At 54.7% G+C, this 23,462-nt stretch overlaps 3 protein-coding genes across 4 annotated transcripts in view; 1 reads left to right on the plus strand and 2 right to left on the minus strand.

Annotated features, from left to right (window-relative positions):
- The window catches only part of IK (IK cytokine), a 90,250-nt gene that overhangs the window by 35,158 nt on the left and 31,630 nt on the right, over nt 1–23,462 (minus strand). The gene's annotated exons all lie outside the window — the stretch shown is intronic.
- On the minus strand, nt 7,901–18,020 carry ZMAT2 (zinc finger matrin-type 2). Its single transcript, XM_061353982.1, has 6 exons — nt 17,886–18,020; nt 14,297–14,390; nt 13,394–13,517; nt 11,907–11,980; nt 10,633–10,778; nt 7,901–8,730 (listed from the first exon to the last, which is right to left on the minus strand). Exons 1-6 carry the CDS (start codon nt 17,901–17,903, stop codon nt 8,587–8,589), a joined length of 600 nt encoding a protein of 199 aa, XP_061209966.1. The 5' UTR covers nt 17,904–18,020; the 3' UTR covers nt 7,901–8,586.
- Nucleotides 18,040–23,253, plus strand: LOC133212489 (histidine--tRNA ligase, cytoplasmic-like). Of its 2 annotated transcripts, none has more exons than XR_009725500.1 (12): nt 18,040–18,248; nt 18,335–18,454; nt 18,802–18,897; nt 19,964–20,089; nt 20,227–20,334; nt 20,496–20,594; nt 20,908–21,001; nt 21,110–21,237; nt 21,320–21,562; nt 22,331–22,447; nt 22,699–22,841; nt 23,086–23,216. XR_009725500.1 is itself a non-coding variant. In XM_061353984.1 (12 exons), exons 1-12 carry the CDS (start codon nt 18,078–18,080, stop codon nt 23,140–23,142), a joined length of 1,506 nt encoding a protein of 501 aa, XP_061209968.1. In that variant the 5' UTR covers nt 18,040–18,077; the 3' UTR covers nt 23,143–23,253. The 2 variants fall into 2 exon arrangements, 1 of the variants encoding a protein (XP_061209968.1); XM_061353984.1 differs by having other exon boundaries at nt 22,695–22,841; nt 23,086–23,253.

Below are 23,462 nucleotides of genomic sequence, written 5' to 3' on the forward strand. Positions count from 1 at the left end.
ACCGAGGGGTTTGTGGGGCTGGGGAAAAGGGATTTGTTCCCTGGGAGCACAGCCCGACCCAGTCGGGACGTGCCTCTGCCGTGGGACCGCCGGCTGGGGACACGGGTGGGCTCCGGGCTCTCAGGGGTGGGCTCGGGATGGCTCCCGGTAAGTGAAGATCGGGCCCCATCGAAGCGCCGGGCAGAGCCGGCCCGTCTCCCGCCCCATTCCCATGGCAAGAGCCACGATCTGTTTTCTCCCCCGTTATCCTTGCTGTGCCTGGGGCTGGCACCCCGGAAGCGGGATGGCCCTGAGACCTCCGGGGGGCTGCTCAGAACGGAGGAGATTTGGTGGGATACTGAGATTTGCAGGGGTCTCGTCTCCCTCCCTCCAGCCCTTCCCCGTCTCCGCAAATGCTCGGAGCGGCCCTCGCCCTTTTGTTCGATTCACATTAAAATATTCATCACCCCCTCCCTGCCCCATCGCAACCTGCTCCTGGCAGGATTTGTGCCCCCGCCCCCCTTCCCGCTCCGTGCCCGGTCCTGCCCTTTTCCAGCTCTGCTCGGCGATTTCCCCCCCCGGCAGCCTTCCATTGCCGCTTCCTTTGGGGGGGGATCTGTCCCACCCCACCCCCCCCTTTCCCTTCCCTAAGAGAGACCACAGGATAGGCCCATCCTGTTCCTTGTCCTCAGCCTCCCAAACACTGGGGTCCCTTTCTTCCCCTCTCTGCCAGCCCCCACGATTCCAGCGGGACAAGGTCAAAAGGGGGGGGGGGGGCTTGAGAAGGGGATCAGCTTGTCCAAGGATCCCTTTCCTGAAGGAAAAGGCATAGGGTGAGGGTCGCTGGGGATGCTGCGGAGGGATGGAGGATCCCATCCCAAAAGAGAGCCTTATTTGGGGGGGGGGGCATAGGAGAGGAGGGTGAACAGTGGGATGGGGGAGGTGGCATGGTGACAGTCCAGCACCCCAAATGACACCTCACTTCATGTCCTGTGGGCTTTAAGCCCCTCTTCTCTCAGGCATCCAGCCCTGTTCTCTCAGGGTAAGGAATCAGGACACGGATAGAAGCTTGGATTTGGAAGGCGTTGGAAGTCGGAAGGGGGGGGTTATCTCTCTGAGATGTCTTGGCACAGGCAGGCGGGTGGCCGGCTGCCGCAGGTCAGCACTGATGTGCCTTGGCAAGGCCAGGCAGAGGGATCAGGGTGGGATGTAGCAGGAGCAGCTGCAGCTTGAGCCACCTCGGAAAAGCCACACAGAAAGCGAAAGGTTGTGGGACCATCACCCAGCTTCCTGCAGGCACCAACCCCTGCCCAGCACCCCCCTCACTCCATTTCCCTGCCCGCTGTGTTCTGGGGCAGCAGAAAGGTCTGCAAGAGAAGCTGTCCCTGCCAGACCATGCATCCCTTCCCCCAGTCCCCAAGGCAGCCGCCTGCCCAGCCGTGCATGTGGTTTTGCTGCTCCCTTCTTGCTCCAAGCGAGAGCAGTTATAGTGTGCAGTGCCCAAAAGGGAAACCGCAGTGGGAGGGGGTTCTCCTGGGAGAAGCAGAGAGCAGCAGCTCTGGCCGCATGGCTGGGAAAGTCGGTCCTGGGTTGCTTGTGCAGGGTCAGGTGCTGGAGGCTCTGTCTTTGAAGACACAAAGCTCTATGCAGAAGGATGCTCCTTCCTCTCCGAAGCGTTGGTTCCCTGAAGGGGACAGTGGCCATCTCACTGTGTTTATCAGGGTTGGTGGGCACTCTACCTGCCCTTGGTGCTGGGATGCAAAACATGAAACATGCCCAATCTCCTTTCAGAGGCACATGGGGACAGGGTGAGAGGCTACAAGCACGAGCTGGAGAAGGGAAATTCTTAGTAGGGAAAAAATCTTCCCTGTGAGGGTGGTAAAACACCAGCACAGGGACCAGAGAGGGCAGGAATTAATTGCCATCCCTGGAGATCCTCCTGCACAACCCTATCTACCAGCCCTGCTCTGAGCAGGGATGCACCAGGGACCTCCAGAGATCCTGAATGATCAAACCCATCGTGTGATTCAGAAAGCCCCTGTAGCAGAGGTGAGGTGGTCACCAGGGCAAGGGAGACCATAGCCCAGAGAGCCTTGGCTTCAAGAGAGGTCCTGTGTTTGTCAAGGATCCATCTGTTTTCACAGACGCCTTGTCCAGAGGTTGGGAATGGAGCAATAAGGGATGCTGAGCTCCATCCCCAGTGGAAGTCTAACCCATGGGCTCTGTCCTGCGAGATGAGCTGCTCAGCACCCTCATCCTCTCTGGCAGTGGTGCAGACAGACCTTTCACATCAGGGAAAGTTGTCAGGAAAACTGTCAGCGAAGTTTTCCTGAAGTTCAGGGTAGTTTATAGGCGAGAAGCTGAGGCGCCCAACACAAGGGCCACTACTGGTAGAGCACACTGGATTCTCTCGGACAGCAGCACATAAGAACAAATCCCCAACCCCTCCGCTCAGGAGAGGTGGAGGCTGAGACACAGGCTCCGCTCTGGGCAGACCCCTGTAGCCATCATCTACCCCTGAGCATTTTCAGGACATTGGGTCCAATTCTGGAGCAGCCAGTTCTGGCTCTCTGTAGGACACAGACTTCCCCAGCAGCTCAGGAAGCCAACGTCTCTGGTCCTGCTTCATATGGGCAAGCCCAAACCTGCAAAAGGAGCTGCTTCCATGGCTGATGTCTTCTTCCTCTCGAAGTAAGAGACCTCAGACCCAAATCAGAAGGGCTGTGTCCCTCTTAAGTGCTGCGACTCATACTGCTCTCAGCATCCTCTTGGGGGCTTTCCCCTAAAACATCCTATGGGATGGCTCCTCTTCTCTGGAAAAGACTGAGGAGGTAGAGGGTCAGTAAATCAGTAAGGGTGTGCAACAGTGTGATGCTTGCATGGGGGAAGAGGAGAGGCTTTGGGAGAGAGGAAGTGACACCTCTGCTCCATCAGGCACCAGCGTGACTGATCCCGGAACACTGCGCAGTGCCTGCACCTGCAGTTCTGAAAGAAGGATGAAAAACTGATTAAAGGCTTGGAAAAATACCTTCCAGGGAGAAGTGTGAGTGAAACTGCTCAGCTCTGTGCTAAAAGAAGCAGAAGGCTTGGTGGTAGGGCCAGGGAGATGGACAGGACAGTTAAAGGCAGCCCCATGACTCAAGCCAGCTCCATGCACTGGGCAGCAAGTGGGGATCGACCTGATGGTGTCTGTCTTTTGATGTACCCAGCTCCCAAAGGGTTGGAAGGGGCTATAACCCCTGGGCTATAACCCCAAGCATAATCCCAACAGCTCCCCCTCCGTGATCCTGTGCTTAGATCCTCTCCCCTCCTTTCCACTAAATAGCAGCTGGAAACATTGGAGTTGGGACCCCAACAAGGAGGCCAAGAGCTGGGAGACAGGGTGGATGTTTCCTTGTCCTCTCCCCACGCACACCTCCTTGCACCAACACCCAAACAATAAAACGGTGCCCACATTTCACTTTGAAGTCCCTCACACCTGGGCTAGGATGGTGGTTTTGGAAGGGAAAGGTAGAAAAAGACACGTTCTCCCTTGTCCCCGTTTCTGGTTTTCAGCCATCCTGGATCTCTGGGAAAGAAATTCATGGACAAACATGGGGATGTTTCCTGCTTCTCCATCTCCCCTTTCACATCATTCCTCTGTCCCCATTCCCAGGAAAGGGACCACCTTTACCTTCCCACCCTGCTGGGACTGTGTGCACCCCCCTGAGACCCCCAGCATCCCCATGTGCACCCACAGCTCTGCAGATCCTCCAGGTCTCCCCTTCCCCCCCCCAGCCCTACTTCTTTCCTCCCTGTCAGGGAGCTCAGTCATCGAGGGTGTCAGAGGCACGGTCCCCGGGGAGGATGAGGAGCGTGGAGCTGGGGGTGGTGTTCTGCTCTGAGAAGGCAAAGCTGCCATCAGCAGGCGCTTTGATCTGCAGACAATCACAGACAGTGTAGGACCCCGCTCCGCTCAGCCAATAAATAATGGAATCTGCGTGTTGACACAGACAGATTCCCCCCAAACTGTCAGAGAATGGGAGACAGAGAGTGAGGGAACGGGAGCTGGAGGGAAGGGGAGAGGAGCAGCCAGGGAAGGGATGAGGAGGGCCTGTGGGAAAACAGGGAGAAGGGGCAAGGGAGGGAAAACAGGACAAGTTTGGGGAGGAAATACTGATGAGGGGAGCCAGGCGAGGAGGAGAGCCTGGGGAGCACATATTTGTAGAGGGGAAGGAAAATGAAGACAGGAACTGTGGGTGGAAGGGGGGGAGCGCTGCCTGCACAGCAGGCTGGAAGCAGAGGGGAAAAAATACATCATCTGAAGGTGGAAAAGAAAGAGAAGGAGGAACAAAGGCATGGCAGGGCCCCGGGCTGCCTGCGGATCACACACTCCCCGAGCAGGGACCATGTTCCCCCCTGTGACCGACCCCCGGCGCGGGAGCTGGCGGTGGGAGGCCTGGGTGAGCTGGTGAAACGATGCCACTGGGATGCAGCAGTGATGTGTTCTGAGCCCGCCAGACCCCAAAACCCCTCCTGCGGATGTCCTGTCCCCACGCTCCCCCCTCACCCTCTCCCTGATCCTCCTCCAGCCCGGAGCTGTTTGTTCTCTGCCTGGTGATGGTTTTTTACTGTGCTTGCAACACAGAAAAGCCTCCCCTTTGCTCAGGAGCCCCACAAAGCTCAGGAGAAACCATCCATCAGCCCAGCAACCCTCCAGCCCAACCTGCCTGCAGCAGCACATCCAACAGGGATGGGGGGGAGCCACAGGAGTTGTCTCCTTCTTCCCAGTTTAGAATACTTGCAGAGCACCATTTGTTCCCTCTTGGGCCCGTCTATGGCCTGATTTGGCTCAGCCCCAAATACTGAGTGTGTGGAGAGCGGCCCAACTTGCTGAGGTCTCCAGGTCAAGCACTGCTTTGCTGTAGGTGTCCCCTGCTCCCTGTATGGTCCTTTTTGAGAAGCAGGTGTCCAGGTTTCCCATCCAAGCTCCAGCTGGGAAGCAAACACCTCCCAGCCCAGGGACCCCCCCCAGGGCTCTTCCTGCCCTACTTCCATCCCTTCTGCAGCAACACCAGCTCCAGCCAGGGGCTGGATCTTTGCCCTTACTCCGATTAGGCTCTTCCCCAGAGACCCAGCAGCCTTCCAGCACAGCAGGGCTTTGGTGGTACATCCTCCTGGCACCACTGTACTGGGTCAAAGGGGTTTCCAGTGATATCACCTATGGATGTTCTTTAGCTTAATGATGGCAAATGGCAGGAACAGCTGCCTAACTGGGGCAGCAGTAGCTTATGGCCTGAGCAGTGGGAGGAATGGAGCTCCTGCCAAGATCCCAAACCTCTCTCTTGGGATACAAAACTGGTATAAATCGCTGAAAAGCTGGGTCTTTGTGTTAATCAAGTCACTGAGGCAGGTCATGACTGGGTTGGCCAAGGCAGAGTAGTACACAGGGCCAGGTTGGGACTTCTTCAGAATCACCCCAGATCCCTGATCCCAGTCATTTACTGGGACAATGGGAATGTTGGGCTGGATCTGTTCCTGAGCAGGACCTGAAGTGAGTGAGGGGAGGGTGGGCAAGCAGGAGAGAGCAGGTTTGAGAGGTGCCAGATCCCTCTGAAGGAAGGAAAGGGGAACACCAGCCAGCTGTCAGTGCTCAGCCCCTCCACAGGGCACCAGCCCCCCCTCCCAGGATGAAGCCACAGAAGATGATGGCTGGGAGAGAAGGGGTGGGGGAAAGACGGGATTTGTGTTTTCTCTAGAGTCTGCTGTGATGCTTCTCCAAACATTGCCATCAATGTTTAATGGGATGGAGCCTCAGTAATGCAGCCCAGGCTGAGCAGGGTCCCCAGCCCGTCTGGGACACAGGGGTGCAGGCAAATCTGCTGGGCTGGGACATCCTTCCCCAGGCCTCTGAGCCACAAAGCAGAGCCTTGCAGCCGCTGCCCAAGCACTGAGAACAAGCATCAACCTGGCTGCAGGCACCTCAGAACACTTCATGGTGAGACCAGGCAGGATGCCCCAGCCTTGTGGTGGGTACCATAAGGAATACCCTTCCTTACGCACCAGATCCCAGTTTTATCTGGAGGAATAGCTGTGTCCCTTTTTGGCAAGAGCAAAGTGAGAAGCAGCTCACCCCCTTTGCTGCAGGGGAAGAAGAGCTGCAGAGCTCCCTCTCTCCAGTTAAACCCCAAGCCCTGACCCACCCAGGCACATTCAGCACCAGCAGCCTGACAGCTCAGCATGGATAGGGTGGGTGCCAATGAAGAAAGCACATGAGCCCCTTAACACCCCACAGCAGCATTAGGCAGCGGTGGGAGCAAAGGGTTAACACGGCGGCTGCAGGGAATGTTATCTGTCTCTTCTCTAAGTATTATTTCCTCCCATGAAACCAGCTTTTCATCCTTGGCTAGAGGCAGCTCCCGCTGCTGGGAATGAAGCAAGAGCTGGTATCTGCTACTGCACACACCACTGCTCCCAGCAAGACAAAGAACTGCTTCCCCGGTGAGAGCAGCCCCAGCGCTGGGACCGGGCGGCAGCAGCCACCAGAGGTACTGGAGTTTCAGCCCAGAGGATGCAGATGGCCTCGGGATGGAGCTTGGCTGTGACAGGCTTTTTACCCCAGAGGAATCTGGTTAGGAAAAACCCACTCCCACTCGATGGTGCTGTGGAGGGATTTCCTCCCTGTCTCCTAGGAGAGCAGCGATGGGTCAGGCATGGATAGGCTCCAGTCTGGCCACCCAAGAAGGTTTTTTGTGGGGCTGCCCTTTTCACACCCCACCTTGGGATGGGCAGGAACAGTGGGATGCTCCATGGGGAAACCAAGGCAGCAACCACTGCCTCCAGGATCACAACCTGCAGAAGAGGGATGGAGCCCCTTCCCCAGGAGCATAACCCGAGCTTGGGCTGCAGCAAGGGTTGGCCTGGCTGCAGAGCTGGTGCCTGGGAGAAAATGGCTGCTGCTAAATCTTCTCTGAGATGTCCTAAACTTTTCCTGTGTGAAACCACGGCAGCCTCCCTCTCACACCCCGGAGGGCACAAAGGCACAAGCATCTCCTCTCTGCCATTCAGCCGGAGCCACGTGCTGCAGTCTGAACAGCGCTGGGGACGTGGCTGGAATGAAAGTGGCCCTTCCAGCTCCGTGTGCTCAGAGAGCGACTCGAGTCAAAGGATTGCCAAGTGAAAAGGGTCAAACCTCCAAGGACAGTTGTATCAGAGTGGTTATATATCATTTCAATAGCATCTTCAACGGGGATTATAATCTGAATTGAAGTGGAAAGACCCAAGGCAATGAAGCTGTCAGCAGGCTAAGATTAAGGAATTAAAACAGCAGCACAACATTACAGGATTTGTTCTAGATGTATTAGAAAGAGCAGGCTAAACACACTGCAGCCTTCCACGGGTCGGGAATCTCATATGAGTGCAGAGAAGGGCAAGAGCAAGGATTTCATCAGCATACATAAAACCAGAGAGCAGAGTGAGAGAGATGCAAAACCCAGCCATGCAAAATATAAACCCTAACTGCAGACAGCAATGAGTCACACAAGGTTTGGCTGAGGTAAATAAAAGCAGAAATGAAGTGGATTTAGGGGAGGACAGAGGTGAAAGGACGCTGAGAGCCAGCAGAGAGGAAACAAATGGCCCTTAATAACACTAAGGCTGGTAAAATGTGGAAGGCAGCCCAGCCTTGGACTGCCTGATGGACATGCAGGTCCTCAGCACTGTCCTCTCTTCCCCTCTCCCCTTTCCTTCCCCCTCCCATGTTCTTACACCCATCCCCAAGCCCAGATTGACAGCAACTGCCTGCATGGGGCAGCTGAGCCATGAAAGGGGGGCACAAGCCATGTTATTGAGGTCCCAGGAGGCCACCACCAGATTTGTGCAGCTCTTCTCAGTGGGAAGCAGAAGCTCTCACCTCAAAGAAGGAATCAAACTCCCACTAAAGGACCCATTAAAACAATCCATTTATTTCTGGCAAATTGCAGGTGTCTCTTTCATTGGCTCTACCCCAGATCAGTCGTGGGGAGGAATTTCTCCCCTGCCTTAAAGATACTAAAGTTATGGGACAAAACACAAAGAAAAGCCAGGAGGGAATCCCTTGTGGGTAAAACACAGGAAAGATTGGGCAACTCAAGACTCCATGCAGCCACCAGCTCTGCCCAGCACAAGCTGTGAAGATGCAGGTTGCACCACTCCACACTGCTCATTGCAGCACATTCCTTTCAGCTACATGATCCAAAGAGAAGATGAATCACTCCTGTACTGCAAACACACAGCCTGGTTGACAACTACAACAACCCCGGCCCGCAACAACACTGCTTGGTTGACAATGAGACTGCTCCTGAACCAGGCCATCTGACACAAAACTGTACCCAGCAGAACACTTCCCTGCACACACAAGGCCACAGAGCAGTGCTGAGCAGCCAGATCTAGGACACAGGAGATGGGAAGCTAATGACAGGCGGAGCTTGTTCTGCAGCACAGGTAGAGCATGGAATCACTTTTTGCCTCCTCCAATCCATTTCTACTGGGAGATTTACATACAAGTCCTCAATCAAGTCTTTTTAAGAGTTATCCATAATCCCCTGGGTAAAAACAATCTGTTTCAAGAAAGAGGAAGTCCAGAGCTGCTCAGTGGTTCTTTTTGGTTGAGCCGAAACCAGAGAAACCCATCACAGCTGCCATCTCATCATCCTCCTCAAATGTCAGGTCTTCCTCTGCCCGCCTCTTCTTCTCCCTCTGCTTCTCCTTCTTGTAGGCTTTGGCCTTCTCCTCCTGCAGCAAGGGACAGAACAGCAGAAGAATTTGAACCTCCTGAGCTGAGTAAGCTTTTGAGACACTGGGCACTGCACAGGTAACCCAATTCCTACCAACAGCAACCATTGTGTCTGAGGACACAAAATAGCCAGAAATCCTGGCTGGCAGGCCCTGAGGAGGTTTCCACTGTCTCCAGAGCACCTCACTGACTGCACTCTACTGTGCTCTGGGGAGACCCCCCCTGCAGTCCTGCATCTAGTTCTGGGGCAACAGCACAAGAAGGTGCACAACTGGAGCTGTTGGAGTGAGTCCAGAGGAGGCCATGGAGATGCTGCGAGGGCTGGAGCAGCTCTGCTCTGGAGCCAGGCTGAGAGAGCTGGGCTGGGGCAGCCTGGAGAAGAGAAGGCTCCTGAAGGGGAGACCTTAGAGCAGCTCCAGTGCCTAAAGGGGCTGCAGGAAACCTGGAGAGGGGCTTGGGACAAGGGCTTGTAGGGACAGGCCAAGGGGAATGGCTTGAACCTGCCAGAGGGGAGACTGAGCTGAGCTCTTAGGCAGAAGCTCTTCCCTGTGAGGGTGCTGAGGCGCTGGCACAGGGTGCCCAGAGAAGCTGTGGCTGCCCCATCCCTGGCAGTGTTCAAGGCCAGGTTGGACACAGGGGCTTGGAGCAAGCTGCTCTAGTGGAAGGTGTCCCTGCCTGTGGCAGGGGGCTGGAACTGGCTGAGCTTTAAGGTCCTTTCCAACCCAAACCATTCTATGATTCTATGAAATTTTGCCTGTAAATGCTGAGGCACGAAGCTGCTTTTAGGCCTTTCCCTTGTCCAATGCCCCATCCCAGTGACTGTGCTGCTGAATGCTGCTGCCTGTTGGCTCTCAGCCTGGCAGAGTGACAGCTGCTCACTGGAACAGAAGCAGAAGCTTTGAGCAGCTTTGGGGAGTTTTGGCATCAGAGTTTGCTGTGCTCTAATCAAAGTGTTTTGCTCTGCAAGGATCACAAGCCCTGGACCAATGCCAGGCCTGTACTGGGCAACAAGAGCTATGGCTGCAGCTCCCAACTTAGCAACTGCTCCTGCTGCTCCTATCACCATCCGCTGCATCATAGCGACTGCAGACAGCTGTGCCCTGAAGAAAACTACACCAAAAGCTACTGCTGATTTCTTTGGTGCCATACAGTGAGTGGCAGCAGCTTTTCAACCAGCAGCACCTCCTGTAATGCCCACCCCCTAAGCCATCAGGCTCAGGAGGACCAAAGCCTGCTCAAGAGCAGGGCACAGGGCTGCTCCGTATGCCCCTCAGCAGAACACCCTGTCATGAAGCCAAACTCAAGGAGATGCAAACAGGCAGTGACTTTTAACACCTGACTGCTGATGGAGGAGAAGCATCCATAGAATCTCCTCAATTGTCAGAACTTTGTTAGGTTTTCAAATAAATGTGATCTTCATGTCAGGGAGCTGACATTTAAGCCCAGGCTGGAGAAGAATCTGTCGTCTTCTACTGCCTCCACACACATCTCACACCACAGACACTCACAAAGACCTTCCACACTTGGGGAGACCACACAGAAGCAATGTGCCACACGAAGAGGGATCCCAGCAATCCTAAATACCATGGGAGATATCAGACAAAGACAAGGATCTGCTTATCAAAGCACAAGAATTCAAACACAAATAATGGGAGACAAAACGGGTGCATTGTCACACTTGTGCTGCTTGAAACCTGAAACATCAGAAGTTATCCTCACAGACAGAAGGAAATGGGTTTCCAGTGACAGAAAGCAGAAGGCCACTCAAAGCAGCAGCTGAGAGGGCCATGCTACAAAGAACAAGGCTTCTGTGGAACAAGGGTAGAAACAGGTTGATTTCCTCACAAAACATGTTTCAGGGAGGCTTTGCTTCATCAGTCGTTGCCCAGACTTAGACTTACCTCCTCACGGAGTTCCTTCATCCTCTCCTCAAAGTCATAGTCCTTCTGCTTCTCCTCCATCTTCTTCTTGTTCACCTCAAAACGTTTCTTCACCTGGTCCAGTGTGGAGCGCTCCACCCGCATGGACATGCCCAGATTTCTCTGGTCTAGAAAACAGGAGCGGAACCAGTCACACTGAGCAGTACTCACAGCCTCGGATGGTCTGCACACAATCCCCTTCCCTGATCCCAATTTAAGTATCTCAGTACAAGAGCCTCTTGCTGCCTGTCATAGAACCCCAGACTCGTTTGGGTTGGAAGGAACCTTAAAGCTCGTCCAGTTCCAACCCCTGCCACGGGCAGGGAGACCTCCCACTAGAGCAGCTTGCTCCAAGGCCCTGTGTCCAACCTGGTCTTGAACACTGCCAGGGATGGGGCAGCCACAGCTTCTCTGGGCACCCTGTGCCAGCGCCTCAGCACCCCTTACATCACATCACATCACCAATCTGTACACTACTTGTAACAGGAAGGGGAACACAGCCTGTTCTTTCAAGGTTCCCTTTTAGGATGCTCCCCACCATGTTGGTGTTCCAACACTTCAGGAAATTTAGTCTTGGGCCAGTGGCAAACCCCAGGGTCGAAGTGTTGAAAAGGGAATCAGAATACAACTGACAGGCTGGCACCTTGTAGCAGTGCTAAACAAGGCATCAGTGGCACTCAGATATCCTGGTTACACAGCACAGGGCTGGGCCCAGCTCCACGGTCAAACTGCCCCACTCCTGTCTCTGCTCATCTGCAAACCATAGCCCCCATCCTGGTGAACTCTGATCCCTACCTAGACCTCAAGGACCAGTTAGTTTTGAGTTTTGTATTCATGTTCTACAAAGACAAGCTTCCCATTCAGAACCCAGGCTAGTCCCATGCCTTTTACCTAGATAAGAATTTCTTTGAAGTTTAGGAGCTATAAAAAAGCCTCTCTCCAGATTTTCAGAGGAGCCATCAGGATTTGCTGACCCTGAGCCTTTCACAGCACATTCTGTGGGGAAGATACAGCCACTGGACAGAGTAAACTGATGTCTGTTTTTTCTGGGTTTCTTCCAGCAAGACGGCCCAGCACCCTGAAAGGTGTCAGGAGATGAAGACAGCACCTGCACAGCTCTCATGAGCAAACACTGCCCACATCCTGTTCTCCAGAGCACACTTTGATCCATGTCTAACTGTTTAGCCCTCAGACATGAAGGGCACAGCCCAGTGTGTTGCTGCAGCCCTCCAAGAAGGGAGGAAAAAGATCCTTACGTTTTTTGCCATTGATGTGATCCAAGAAGTTAATGGAATCTTTCACCACGCAGTCACATACATTACAGTAATACCTGGCAGGATAAAGAGAGAAAATTAACTCCAAAGCATGAGACAAACCTCATCTAACAAAGCAACTCTTAGAGATAATCTACAGTGTGAAGCCTGAATGTCACTTGGGATGTGGGTCCTTTCCCCGGGGCAAGAGGGAAGCTACTTCCAGTACAGAGAGCCCCAGCAAAGACAGATGTGCACAACCATTCTACAACTGAAGACAGATGTGAAAGAGCTGCTCGTTTAACACTGGAGGTACTGACCCTTATGGTGATACCACTCTGACAGATGACAGAAATAAATGATGAGCTGATGTGTAACCCAAAGCCACGACATCTTCCCCTTCTAGTTAGGGCCTGCACTTCCCCCCCCGGATGCTGTTTGGCACTCTGCATCTCCCTGGCACTGCTGGCTACTGGGCTGTGACAGTGACACACTGACAGGCTTGCTCTTGAAATGGCACAAACCCAGTGCTTTCTCTTCAAGCTCTTGGTGGCTTAGGGTAAGCTAAGAACCCTTTCAGCCTTCCAACAAACACAATCACAGAAACAGTGGCCAAACACCATTCCGAAGGACAGGTATCTGGGTGTTTCTCCCATTCCCAGTGCACAGATATTGCAATCAGAAACTCAAGTCTCACTGTAAGCAGGCCTCCAGGCTAAAGAAACCTGTGCAACAGCAGAGATCTGCCTGAGTTGTTTCTACAAGTGGGTAACACTTATGAAGTAATAATCATAGAATCACAGAGTGGTTTAGGTTGGAAAGGACCTTAAAGCTTATCCAGTTCCAACCCCTGCCACGGGCAGGGACCCCTTCCACTAGAGCAGCTTGCTCCAAGCCCCTGCGTCCAACCTGGCCCTGAACACTGCCAGGGATGGGGCAGCCACAGCTTCTCTGGGCACCCTGTGCCAGCGCCTCAGCACCCTCACAGGGAAGAGCTTCTGCCTAAAAGCTCAGCTCAGTCTCCCCTCTGGCAGGTTCAAGCCATTCCCCTTGGCCTGTCCCTACAGGCCCTTGTCCCAAGCCCCTCTCCAGCTTTCCTGCAGCCCCTTTAGGCACTGGAGCTGCTTTAAGGTCTCCCCTTCAGAAGCCTTCCCTTCTCCAGGCTGACCCAGCCCAGCTCTCTCAGCCTGGCTCCAGAGCAGAGCTGCTGCACCCCTCATAGCATCTCCATGGCCTCCTCTGGCCTTGCTCCAACAGCTCCACATCCCTCTTGTGTTTTTGCCCTCAGAGCTGGATGCAGGACTGCAGAGGGTGCTCAGCCTGCTGCAGGCCTTCCATACATTAACCCAGCAGACCCAGTTTAGGTGTGAAAACACAGGAGGATATCAGGACCTGACGCAGAAGAAGGGCTCCCTGCTGCATCACAGCCCCTGGGCTCACCAGCACAGCTCTGAGGCTCCAACAGAAAGACCACCTAAAAGAAAACCTACCCTCCCATCTCTGACTGAGGGGTGGTTTTGGTGATGACAATGGTTTTCCCCAGCTTTGATTCCAGGTCCACTTTGTAGTCTCGGTGCCGCAGAAGTTCCCTTTTGACGGGCTGGGCTGGTTTGCCTAAAACACAAGCAAAAAGGCAAAGTGTTTCTCAGAAAAGGCTAAGCTCACCATACTGAGTTCACGTTGCCCTTGCTGAAAAGGGGTGCTGGAAACTACTTGATTCAGGCAGAAATTGCACTCTTTTCAAAACCAGTAAAGGAACACTTCCTCCTGACTGGTTCCTGGTTCTTATGAAACCCAGGTTGATCTCTCAGGTATCTCCAGCTCTGACTTGGATCATATTCTGAGATCTTGTCTCCAGGAGCTGATTGCTACTCATCCTCCCCAAAGAACAGGCAGAGGCAAAGGTTCTCAGTAATTACTTTTGGCAAAACAATACATTCATTGGCAAGCACAAGAAAAAGGATTGAAGCAAGCCAGCCTTCAAGTGCTGCTACTTCTCCCTGGGATTCCACGGCTCTCCCCATCTCTCACTAAGGATTTGGGTGACTGGCTGCCAGCTGAGCAGAGCTGTCTGCACTCAGCAGCACACGACTCCCATGAGCAGAGCTTCCTGCATTCAGCTGCACACTGTTCACAGGAGCAGAGCTGCCCACACTCAGCAGCACACGACTCACAAGAGCAGAGCTGCCTGCATTCAACTGCATGCTACACACCTGAGCAGACCTGCCCACGTTCAGCAGCACACTACTCACATGAGCTGCCTGCGCTCAGCAGCACACTACTCACATGTGCTGCCTGCACTCAGCAGCACACTATTCATGGGAGCAGACCTGCCTGCACTCAGCAGCACACTACTCACATGAGCTGCCTGCACTCAGCAGCACACTACTCACCATCTTTCTTTTCTCTCTCTTCCGTGAGCCGCTTCTCTGCAAGTTTCTCGTACTCATCTTTGTCCCACTTTCGGCGGAAGTCCAGGTTCTTGGTCTGAGAAGGAAACAAAGTGTATTAATGATATTAAAGAGTTTGAGCACCTCTGAGGTGAGGCTGGGGAAAGAGGTGGAATCACTTGGCCTCTGAGGCCACAGCAGTGAACTGGGGGCACTACATTATGTCCCCATGCCCTCTGTTTTCACATACAGGAATTAAGGATGTAGCTTCAGAGGATAACACCCAGCCTGTCTGTAGCTACTTCTTCTAGAAGGATTTCAAAGTCCTGAGGAAAGTAATGAGTTTATGTTAACAGCTCCCGAGACGATCATTCAGGCTTTTGCTTTGAAAACCAGACACAAACAGCATCTCAACTGATTGATCCAAGGCCTCAGCAGTGCCCCTGACAAACATTACACATGCTGTTTCCTAAAGTCAATTAAACCCAAGCTGCAAATATCACATGAGAAAGGTGTGAAACACAACACAAGCTACAAAGGGTTTGATTAAAAGCAGGAGTAGGGCAGGTGATGTGTGTCTACTCTCAGCAGTGTGTCTTCATATTACAGGAATCAAAGCACTCAGTTTGCTGTGAAATCACAGGACCCAGTATCAGACAGTCAAAGTGGTTTGGGTTGGAAATGACCTTAAAGCTCAGCTCAACCAGTTCCAACCCCTGCCACAGGCAGCGACCCCTTCCACTGGAGCAGCTTGCTCCAAGCCCCTGTGTCCAACCTGGCCTTGAACACTGCCAGGGATGGGGCAGCCACAGCTTCTCTGGGCACCCTGTGCCAGCGCCTCAGCACCCTCACAGGGAAGAGCTTCTGCCTAAGAGCTCAGCTCAGTCTCCCCTCTGGCAGGTTCAAGCCATTCCCCTTGGCCTGTCCCTACAGGCCCTTGTCCCAAGCCCCTCTCCAGGTTTCCTGCAGCCCCTTTAGGCACTGGAGCTGCTCTAAGGTCTCCCCTTCAGGAGCCTTCTCTTCTCCAGGCTGACCCAGCCCAGCTCTCTCAGCCTGGCTCCAGAGCAGAGCTGCTCCAGCCCTCGCAGCATCTCCGTGGCCTCCTCTGGACGCTCCAAGAGCTCCAGGTCCCTCTTGTGCTGCTGCCCCAGAGCTGGATCATGACTGCAGGGGGGTCTCCCCAGAGTGCAGCAGAGGGGCAGGATCCCCTCCCTTGACTGCTGCTCATGCTCTGGGGGTGCAGCCCAGCACACAGGGGGGTTCTGGGGTCAAACACACACCGAAGCCAGATCATGAGGAGCTTCTTGTTACCCACCACTCCAAGTCCTTCTCCTCAGGGCTGCTTCATCCAGTCTCCCCCAGCCTGTGTCTGTGTTTGGGTTCTGTGTGCTTGGGTATGGGTTTTTCAAGCAAACAAACATACAAGCAAACCAGAAAAAGCTCTAAAAGCCCATCTGTGAAGGCAGGGCATGGAGGTACCAGGGAAGCCCCTGTACCAACTGCCAGTAAGCCATCCTGCTCCTGCAGTTTCACACTGCAGACATGCAGGGAAGGGAGCAACTCCCCCCCCCCCCCCCCCCGCCATGGCAGACTGGCCCTATGGCAGCTGTGCAGAGCACACTCACTGGCAGCCACAGCACAAGCTGTGTGAAGAGAAGCTGGATTTGGGTGAAGCTGGCACTGAAGAATACAAAGACTTCTTTTTAGGAGGAATTTTTACCCCAGTTATCAACACCGAGGACAGAAGGGACTGGATAGGAATCCCTCTTCCATTCACATCTACTCTCCCCAAACCAGCACAGCCTCTTCCCTGTGCCCACCCTGTCTACTTAGAACCCAGATACTTCTTCACTCAGACCCTTCACTGCCTTGAGAAGACAGCTCTCACCTGGTTATAAAGCTGTGTTTCACTCAGCATGGCAGTGAGAGGCTCAGTTTGATATTAAGAAAAGGGTGGATGTATTTGAAAACACCTCTGGGAAAGAAGGACCTCCCCCTCCAGCCTAATCAGAAACACTATCACAATCCAGTGGGAATAAATCCCATTTGAAGCTACAGCAGCAGCACAGTCATTTAATGTTTTCTCCTCTGGCAATCCTTCAAATGGAACCAACAACTACTGATAGCAATGAAAACGCCTCAGGGAGGCATCAAAACAGTCTCATTTCTTCCCAGAGCTTCTTAAGCACTTTAAGCATGTCAGAGCAGGTTTTATTAACCCCCCTGAGCAAGAGAAAGGAAAATATCACAGAGTGTAAATGAATGTTTGGGGGGTTTGTCCAGGCTCAAGCCTCTCCCACACAGCAGCACATTATCACACATCACAGCTGGCAGGAGGTGATTTACTCACTTGCTGCTTCACTCTCCTGTTGTAATAAAAGGGAAGGAGTTTCTCAAGGCTCTTTTATCAACCTCTCTCATCCAGGCAAAGAGAAAAAGAAATTAAACCCAACTGTGTAACAAGATCTCAGCAGGATATTATCTGAAGGAACTTTGCTTGATTGGCCTGGTGCAGGCAGGGGCGGCTGCAACCCCTAAAATCTTCATTTAAGAGCTGCTTTGGGGGACAGAGAGTATTTCCTACATAAGTAGGGACATTATAAAGCAGGAGTATCCCACAGCCTGCTCCCTCTGGAGATAAGAGGCCAAGTAACATGCCTGGTATCAGCATCAAAGCCTGTAAGGTAACACAGAAGGCTTGAGCCTGGCTCAGTTTAACAGGAATAGAACCACCAGTAGCTAAGGATAAATCCTAGGCCCCGTCTTGCTCCCGGCTGATGTCTTGCTCTTGACTTCTCTCAGCACTGCAAGTGGCTTCAAGTGAAGGAAAGATCAGCCCAGAAAACAGGCCAGCACAGCCCCAGCAGTGCTAACAGCTGTCGGGGCATTATCGGAGTGTTTACACCAGCCTGGCTACACCAACAGCATCCATCTCATTCATCCAACATCAAATCCTGCAGGATTCGTAAATGCAGAAAGACCTTGCTGCCACACTACACAAACCAAGCAACGCCAATAAAAGCAACCAGTTACACGGGAGCTACCAAAAACTCAAGGCACGGAAAGGGCAGTTTCTCTATCCAGGAACTTCGTCAGGGCAGCGAGAGGCAGCGGGACACAGGCAGCAGAGTGGGATAAGAAATAAAAGGAGGGAGCTGCCTGCGGGAGCCATCGCCCAGCCCCGGGAGGGCCCCAGCAGGACTTCTCGACGCCACCCGGCCAAACAGCGGCTCCCACGGCGGAGGCCTGGCCCCAGGGAGAGGAAATCGAGCCGGGGCCCTGAAGGTGCCGGGACCTCTCCAAGAGCCCCAAACCTACCCCGCGCCCCACACAGCGGTCGGAACAGCAGGGCTGGAGCCTCTGCACAAGCCGCTGCCCGCCCCGGCTCCCCCCGGCCCCGCCGCGTCTCCACCCGAGGGGTCCCTCACCCCGCGGCCTGGCGCAGGCCCCGAGCACCTCCCGGCGGCAGCGGAACAACCCTTCCTGCCGCCTGCCCCTCCGGAGCGGCCTAAGCCGCCGCGGCTCTGCCCTAGCCCAGGATGTACCGAGCAAAGGGGAAAGCACCAGGCTCGGCCCCACCGCCAACACCTACCCCGCTGCCCGACGCCATGTTGAGGGTAGGGGCGACGAGGGACCGGAAACTGTCGTGCGGTGGCGGCCGGGCCGTAAAGCGAGGCAGTCCGCTCCAGCACCAAGTACCCGCCGTGCTGGCTTAGAGCGGTGTGAGTCGGGGCCGCTGAGAGGTCACGTGGCTCCGCTGTTTCCGGTCTCCTCGGGACCGGCCATGCTGCGGCTGGTGCCGCTCGGCGCCGGGTGGCTGCTACCCGTGGGCCCCACCGCGCCCCGGGTCAACCAGGCCCGGGCATGGCTGCTCGGGTACGGCGGGCTCCTGCCTTGGCGGGCGGCCGCGGGCTCGGCCGGGGGCGGCTGGCGCCCGGTTCTGAAGACACCCAAGGTAATTGTGGGGAGCGGGTCCTGCGGTTACCGGGAGTTGTTCTTCCTGGTCCCCGCCGCTGACGGCCGCTCTCCGTCCCGGGCCAGGGCACCCGCGATCACCCCCCGGCGCACACGGCGCTCCGTGACCGGCTGCTCGCCGCCGTGGTGACCTGCTTCAAGCGGCACGGCGCGGCCGCCATCGACACCCCCGTGCTGGAGCTGCGGGTGAGACGGCGGCTGGAACCCCTTTTGCTTCTCGGGAACCGGGCTGTGGGGTCCCCTCTTGTAGCACTGGGGAGTGTTCCGCTTCCCCGGGGCTGAGAGGGCAGATTTGGGCAGTGTGGGGAGATCCCCGCCTTTTCGGACATACTGGGCAGGGGACAGTCTCTCTGGGGTCACCAGTGGGGAGCGGGGAATGCAGATGAGGGCTCACTTGTGCCCCAGGTCAGAGGGAGCTGAAGGCAGGGATGATGTGTGTTGTGTCCTCTCTGCTTGAGCCGTGGAGCGTGGGGGGCCGGGTTCTGGGTCTGTCCCCCATCCTGGTCCATTATCATCCCTTTGCCTCCCGACAGGAGACGCTGATGGGGAAGTACGGGGAGGAGGCAAAGCTCATCTATGAGCTGCAGGACCAGGGAGGGGAGCTGCTGGCCCTGCGCTACGACCTGACTGTATCCTGCTCTCTGCACCTTATTCTCACCGGAGGGGGGGGTGGGGGGTGGCACCCTGGGGCTGCTGCCACCCTGGGGCTGCTGCCACCCTGGTGTTCTTGGGTTGCCCTTGCCCTGCCCACAGGTCCCAGCAGGGTGACACAAACCTCCTTTTCCTCCTGTACTACCCAACCCACCTGCCCAGTGCCTCAGCAGTGGTTTTGAGGAAGCAGCAGGGTTTGCTGCTGGGATATCCCAGGTGCCTTCCCTAACTTCACCAAAAAGCATTCAGTGTCTGTGCTGTACCTTGAGTTCTCTCTGAGGCAAGAGGACTGATCAGCTCTGGGGCAACAGCACAAGAGGGACTTTGAGCTGTTGGAACGAATGCAGAGGAGGCCAAGAAGATGCTGTGAGAGCTGGAGCAGCTCTGCTCTGGAGCCAGGCTGAGAGAGCTGGGCTGGGGCAGCCTGGAGAAGAGAAAGCTCCTGAAGGGGAGACCTTAGAGCAGCTCCAGTGCCTAAAGGGGCTGCAGGAAACCTGGAGAGGGGCTTGGGACAAGGGCCTGCAGGGACAGGCCAAGGGGAATGGCTTGAACCTGCCAGAGGGGAGACTGAGCTGAGCTCTTAGGCAGAAGCTCTTCCCTGTGAGGGTGCTGAGGCGCTGGCACAGGGTGCCCAGAGAAGCTGTGGCTGCCCCATCCCTGGCAGTGTTCAAGGCCAGGTTGGACACAGGGGCTTGGAGCAAGCTGCTCTAGTGGAAGGGGTCCCTGCCTGTGGCAGGGGTTTGGAACTGGCTGAGCTTTAAGGTCCCTTCCAACACAAACCAGTCTGGGATTCTGTGAGATGACTTAGCAAAGGTCTGTGTCTGCAAGGTGTTCACATGCTGTGGTTCAGAGGAAGATCAGTGGAGTTGTCCTGGTGTTGGAGGAGCTCAGCATGGTTCATCATGCTCGTCATCAGCCCACGCTGATGAACTCCCTGGAGAGCAGAGAGCAGCTGCGAAGGGGAGATGAGGAGCTTTAAGGTTCAGCTTTCTGTGCAGCTCAAGGGATCATCTTGTTCTTGTCCTTAACTCCTTGGGCCTCCAGGTGCCCTTCGCTCGCTATCTGGCGATGAACAAGATCACCAACATGAAGCGCTACCATATCGCCAAGGTCTACAGGAGAGACAACCCAGCCACCACCCGGGGCCGCTACCGGGAGTTCTACCAGTGCGTGAGTGTTGTGGTGGCCGCTGCTTGGGGGGTTCTGATGTGGGTTTTTGGATCACCATCAGCAGCTGCAGGATGTGGTTTGCAGAGCCAAAGCACCTGAGCTGTGCCAGGAGCCTCTGCTGCTTCTTCTGCCCCCAGGACTTTGACATTGCCGGGCAGTTCGACCCCATGATTCCTGATGCCGAGTGCCTGAAGATTGTGCATGAGATCCTGAGTGACCTGCAGCTCGGGGACTTCCTCATCAAGGTGAGCTCAAAGCTGAGGGGTTTCCATACCTCTGGGCCTTCTCTTCCCAGGGGATTGAAAAGGCAAGAGGGAACACCCAGTGGCTTCAGTTTCCTGTAGCTCTGGGACAGGAAGGAATGGTGGTGGGTCTCCTGGAGCTGAGTGTCCCGCTCCCATTCCAGGTCAATGACAGGAGGATTTTGAATGGGATTTTTGCTGTCTGTGGCATCCCAGAGAGCAAGTTCATAACAACGTGTTGTACTGTGGACAAGCTGGACAAGGTGAGAGCTGGGCTCATGGGGTAATGCTCGCAGTCTCACAGGGTGCATGTCTTGGGCTGGGCAGTGTCAGGGCAGCTTTTATCATGCAGAGTTTGACAGCAGCTCAGCTGTTGGTGTCTGTGAAGGATTTGGGGAACTCTTGGGCATCACTGAGGAAAAACCTGGTGTCCCAGTGATTCCTGTTAGCAGTTCCTGTGGGAGATGTGGATCATGAGTGACTGCTGACTGCTGTCCTGCATGTGTGGTGAATACACAGACTGGTGGAAACTGGGTGATGAGAACCTGCAGGAATGGCGCTTCTCTCCCTTCACAGGTGCCATGGGAAGAAGTGAGGCGTGAGATGGTGGGAGAGAAGGGGCTCTCCCCTGAGGCTGCGGATCGCATCGGGGAGTACGTTCAGCTTCATGGTGAGCGCTGGGGCGTCAAGCCCTTGGCTTTGCTCCTCCAGGCCAGGCAGGCAGATCTGGGGACACAGGGGTGCTGTTAACCCTGTTAACAGAGTCTCATTGCCACAGGTGGCCTGGAGCTGATCGAGCGGCTGCTCCAGGACCCAAAGCTGTCCCAGAACAAGCTGGCCAAGGAGGGGCTGGGGGACATGAAGCTGCTCTTTGAGTACCTGACCCTGTTTGGCATCACAGGGAAGGTGAGCAGGGGCAGGGGTGGGAGGGGCACAGCCCAGCCCCCCCGAGTGCAGGCAGTGATGGGGTTTCCCTTGTGCCCTGCAGATCTCGTTCGACCTGAGCCTGGCGCGGGGCCTGGACTATTACACGGGGGTGATCTTTGAGGCGGTGCTGCTGCAGCAGGAGAACGAGCACGTGGAGGAGCCTGTGAGCGTCGGGAGCGTGGCTGGAGGTGGCCGCTACGATGGGCTGGTGGGGATGTTCGATCCCAAGGGACGGAGGGTGCCCTGCGTGGGGGTCAGCATTGGGATCGAGCGGATCTTCTCCATCCTGGAGCACAGAATGAAGGTTGGTGCTGCAGCAGTGCCTGAAGGAGGGTCTAGGAAGCCAGCTCTTTTTTATTATGGAGCTTTACAGCTCAACTGTGTTCAAGGGGAAAGTATTTTAGGGGACAGGGTGGCTCATCTCATGCCTGAATGTCCATGCACAGAAGATAGAGCCCTGTTCTGCAGCCCAGCAGGATGCAGGTGTGGGCTGCATTTCATAGCAGATGCCCTGGAAGCATTAGAGATGAGCCCTGAGCTCTGGTCCTGGCTCCAAACTTTGTGCTCCAGTCACTTTGCTCTTGTCTCTTGCCTGTGAAGTTTTCTGTCCTGGGGATTGTGAGGAATTCAGTAGCAGCTGTAGCACTCTGTAATGTGCCCCAAATTCATCACTATGTGTTCAGTTCTGAGGTGTGATTCACAGCAGATGAAGCTGGGGCAATGTGTTTGTGCCTGAAGAATCAAAGGCAACATTAGAAAGCTGGCCAGGTCCCATCTGGGAGGGAGGGAGGAAAACCAAAGTCCCACAGGAACAACAGCACGTAATTGAAATAGTGTGTCACGATGCAGCTTCTCTGGGGGACTCATTAAATGTGCCCAGGTTGCTTTACCTGTGTGCTCTCTTTGCTGTGGAAGGTCAGCCTTGCTTAGTAACATCCACCAAGTGGTGATGGTTGGCTTTTACTTGTTTTGGGGAGCTAAGTCAGGGTCTGAAATAAGGTGAGATGAGCTTCTGTTGTGAGCTGTAGGTTCCCTTGGAGCCAGTCACTGCCACGAGTGTCTGTTCCTGCAGGCTTCTGGGGAGAAGGTTCGAACAACGGAGACACAAGTGCTGGTGGCTACACCTCACAAACACCTACTTGCTGCAAGACTGAAGCTCATCTCCGAGCTGTGGGGTGCAGGGATCAAGGTAAAGTAAGGACTTGGGCTTGGCACTGATATGGGTGAGAGAGGGAGAGCCTGAAGGGAGCTGTAGCACAAGACCAGCTCCATTAGTTGTGTCTTTTCAAGATCTGTGTTTGAGATCTAGGAGGTAGGAACAGCTGAGAGCACTAAAGGCAACTGCTTGCTGCAGGTGTTGATGCTGGTTGTTTTGCTCCCAAAACCCATCAGAGCAAATTCTGTGTTAATGATTCACCTTTTCCACTCTGTGCTAGGCAGAGATGCTGTACAAGAAGGATCCTAAACTGCTGAAGCAGCTGCAGTATTGTGAGGACACAGGAATCCCCCTTGCTGCCATTGTAGGGGAGCAGGAGCTGACAGATGGAGTCGTCAAGCTGCGAGATGTTGCAACAAGGGTGGAGGTGAGAATGCCTTTTTTTATACCTGTTTCCAAAAGTGCTGCCAGAATGCAGAGGTTGGTGAAGGGCTCTGTGTTTTGCCTCAGTGATGTTCCCTTGGGCAGCTGCAGCACAGATCTGTTGGGTGACTGCTCCAGAAAACTGGTCACCATCTGCTTTGGTAACAGCAAGTCCTTGGGGCCAGATTAAACCATGCTCTGCTCAAGGGTCCACTGCTGCTACCTCCTCCTCCCCCTTTGCTTTTCAGGTTGATATCCCAAGAGAAAAGCTTGTTGATGAGATCAGAAGAAGGCTGGAGCCTTAGGACTCTTCAGGTCAGAGCTACTTGCCTGAGCTGCTGTACAGCTGGAACCCTCAGCACCCTTAGCACTTACTCCCTGCTGGTGACTGGTCAATATTTACCATCCTAAGCCTCATCTGCAGTGTCAACATGGGCTGTCTGCTTGGAAAGGAGCAAGTGGGCTTTAAAGGTTACAGACAGTGCAGTCGCCAGGTTAACCTTGTGGTTAACTGCTCTGAAAGATGCGTCAAGACTGGGGGTTCCTGCTGTTGCCATACCTGTGACTGCAGTGCCGGTGGTGCCAGGGGGGCACAGATGGATGTGGTGCAGCGGCAGCAGGATGG

Source organism: Neopsephotus bourkii, unplaced genomic scaffold (genome assembly GCF_033783945.1).
Source record: "Neopsephotus bourkii isolate Nb327-2 ecotype Australia unplaced genomic scaffold, CSIRO-AGI_Nbou_v1 NB_716, whole genome shotgun sequence".
NCBI classification, from domain to species: Eukaryota; Metazoa; Chordata; class Aves; order Psittaciformes; family Psittacidae; genus Neopsephotus; species Neopsephotus bourkii.

Coding starts and splice junctions, on each gene's coding strand:
- ZMAT2 (XM_061353982.1), bottom strand. Junction 13,518..14,296: donor AGAGAGAGAAAAGAAAGATG/GTGAGTAGTGTG, acceptor CTTGTGTTTTAG/GCAAACCAGCCCAGCCCGTC. Junction 8,731..10,632: donor TGAAGGAACTCCGTGAGGAG/GTAAGTCTAAGT, acceptor CCCTTGCTGCAG/GAGGAGAAGGCCAAAGCCTA.
- LOC133212489 (XM_061353984.1), top strand. CDS start 18,078: ATGCTGCGGCTGGTGCCGCTCGGCGCCGGGTGGCTGCTACCCGTGGGC. Junction 18,455..18,801: donor CCCCCGTGCTGGAGCTGCGG/GTGAGACGGCGG, acceptor GCCTCCCGACAG/GAGACGCTGATGGGGAAGTA. Junction 22,448..22,694: donor TGTGGGGTGCAGGGATCAAG/GTAAAGTAAGGA, acceptor ACTCTGTGCTAG/GCAGAGATGCTGTACAAGAA.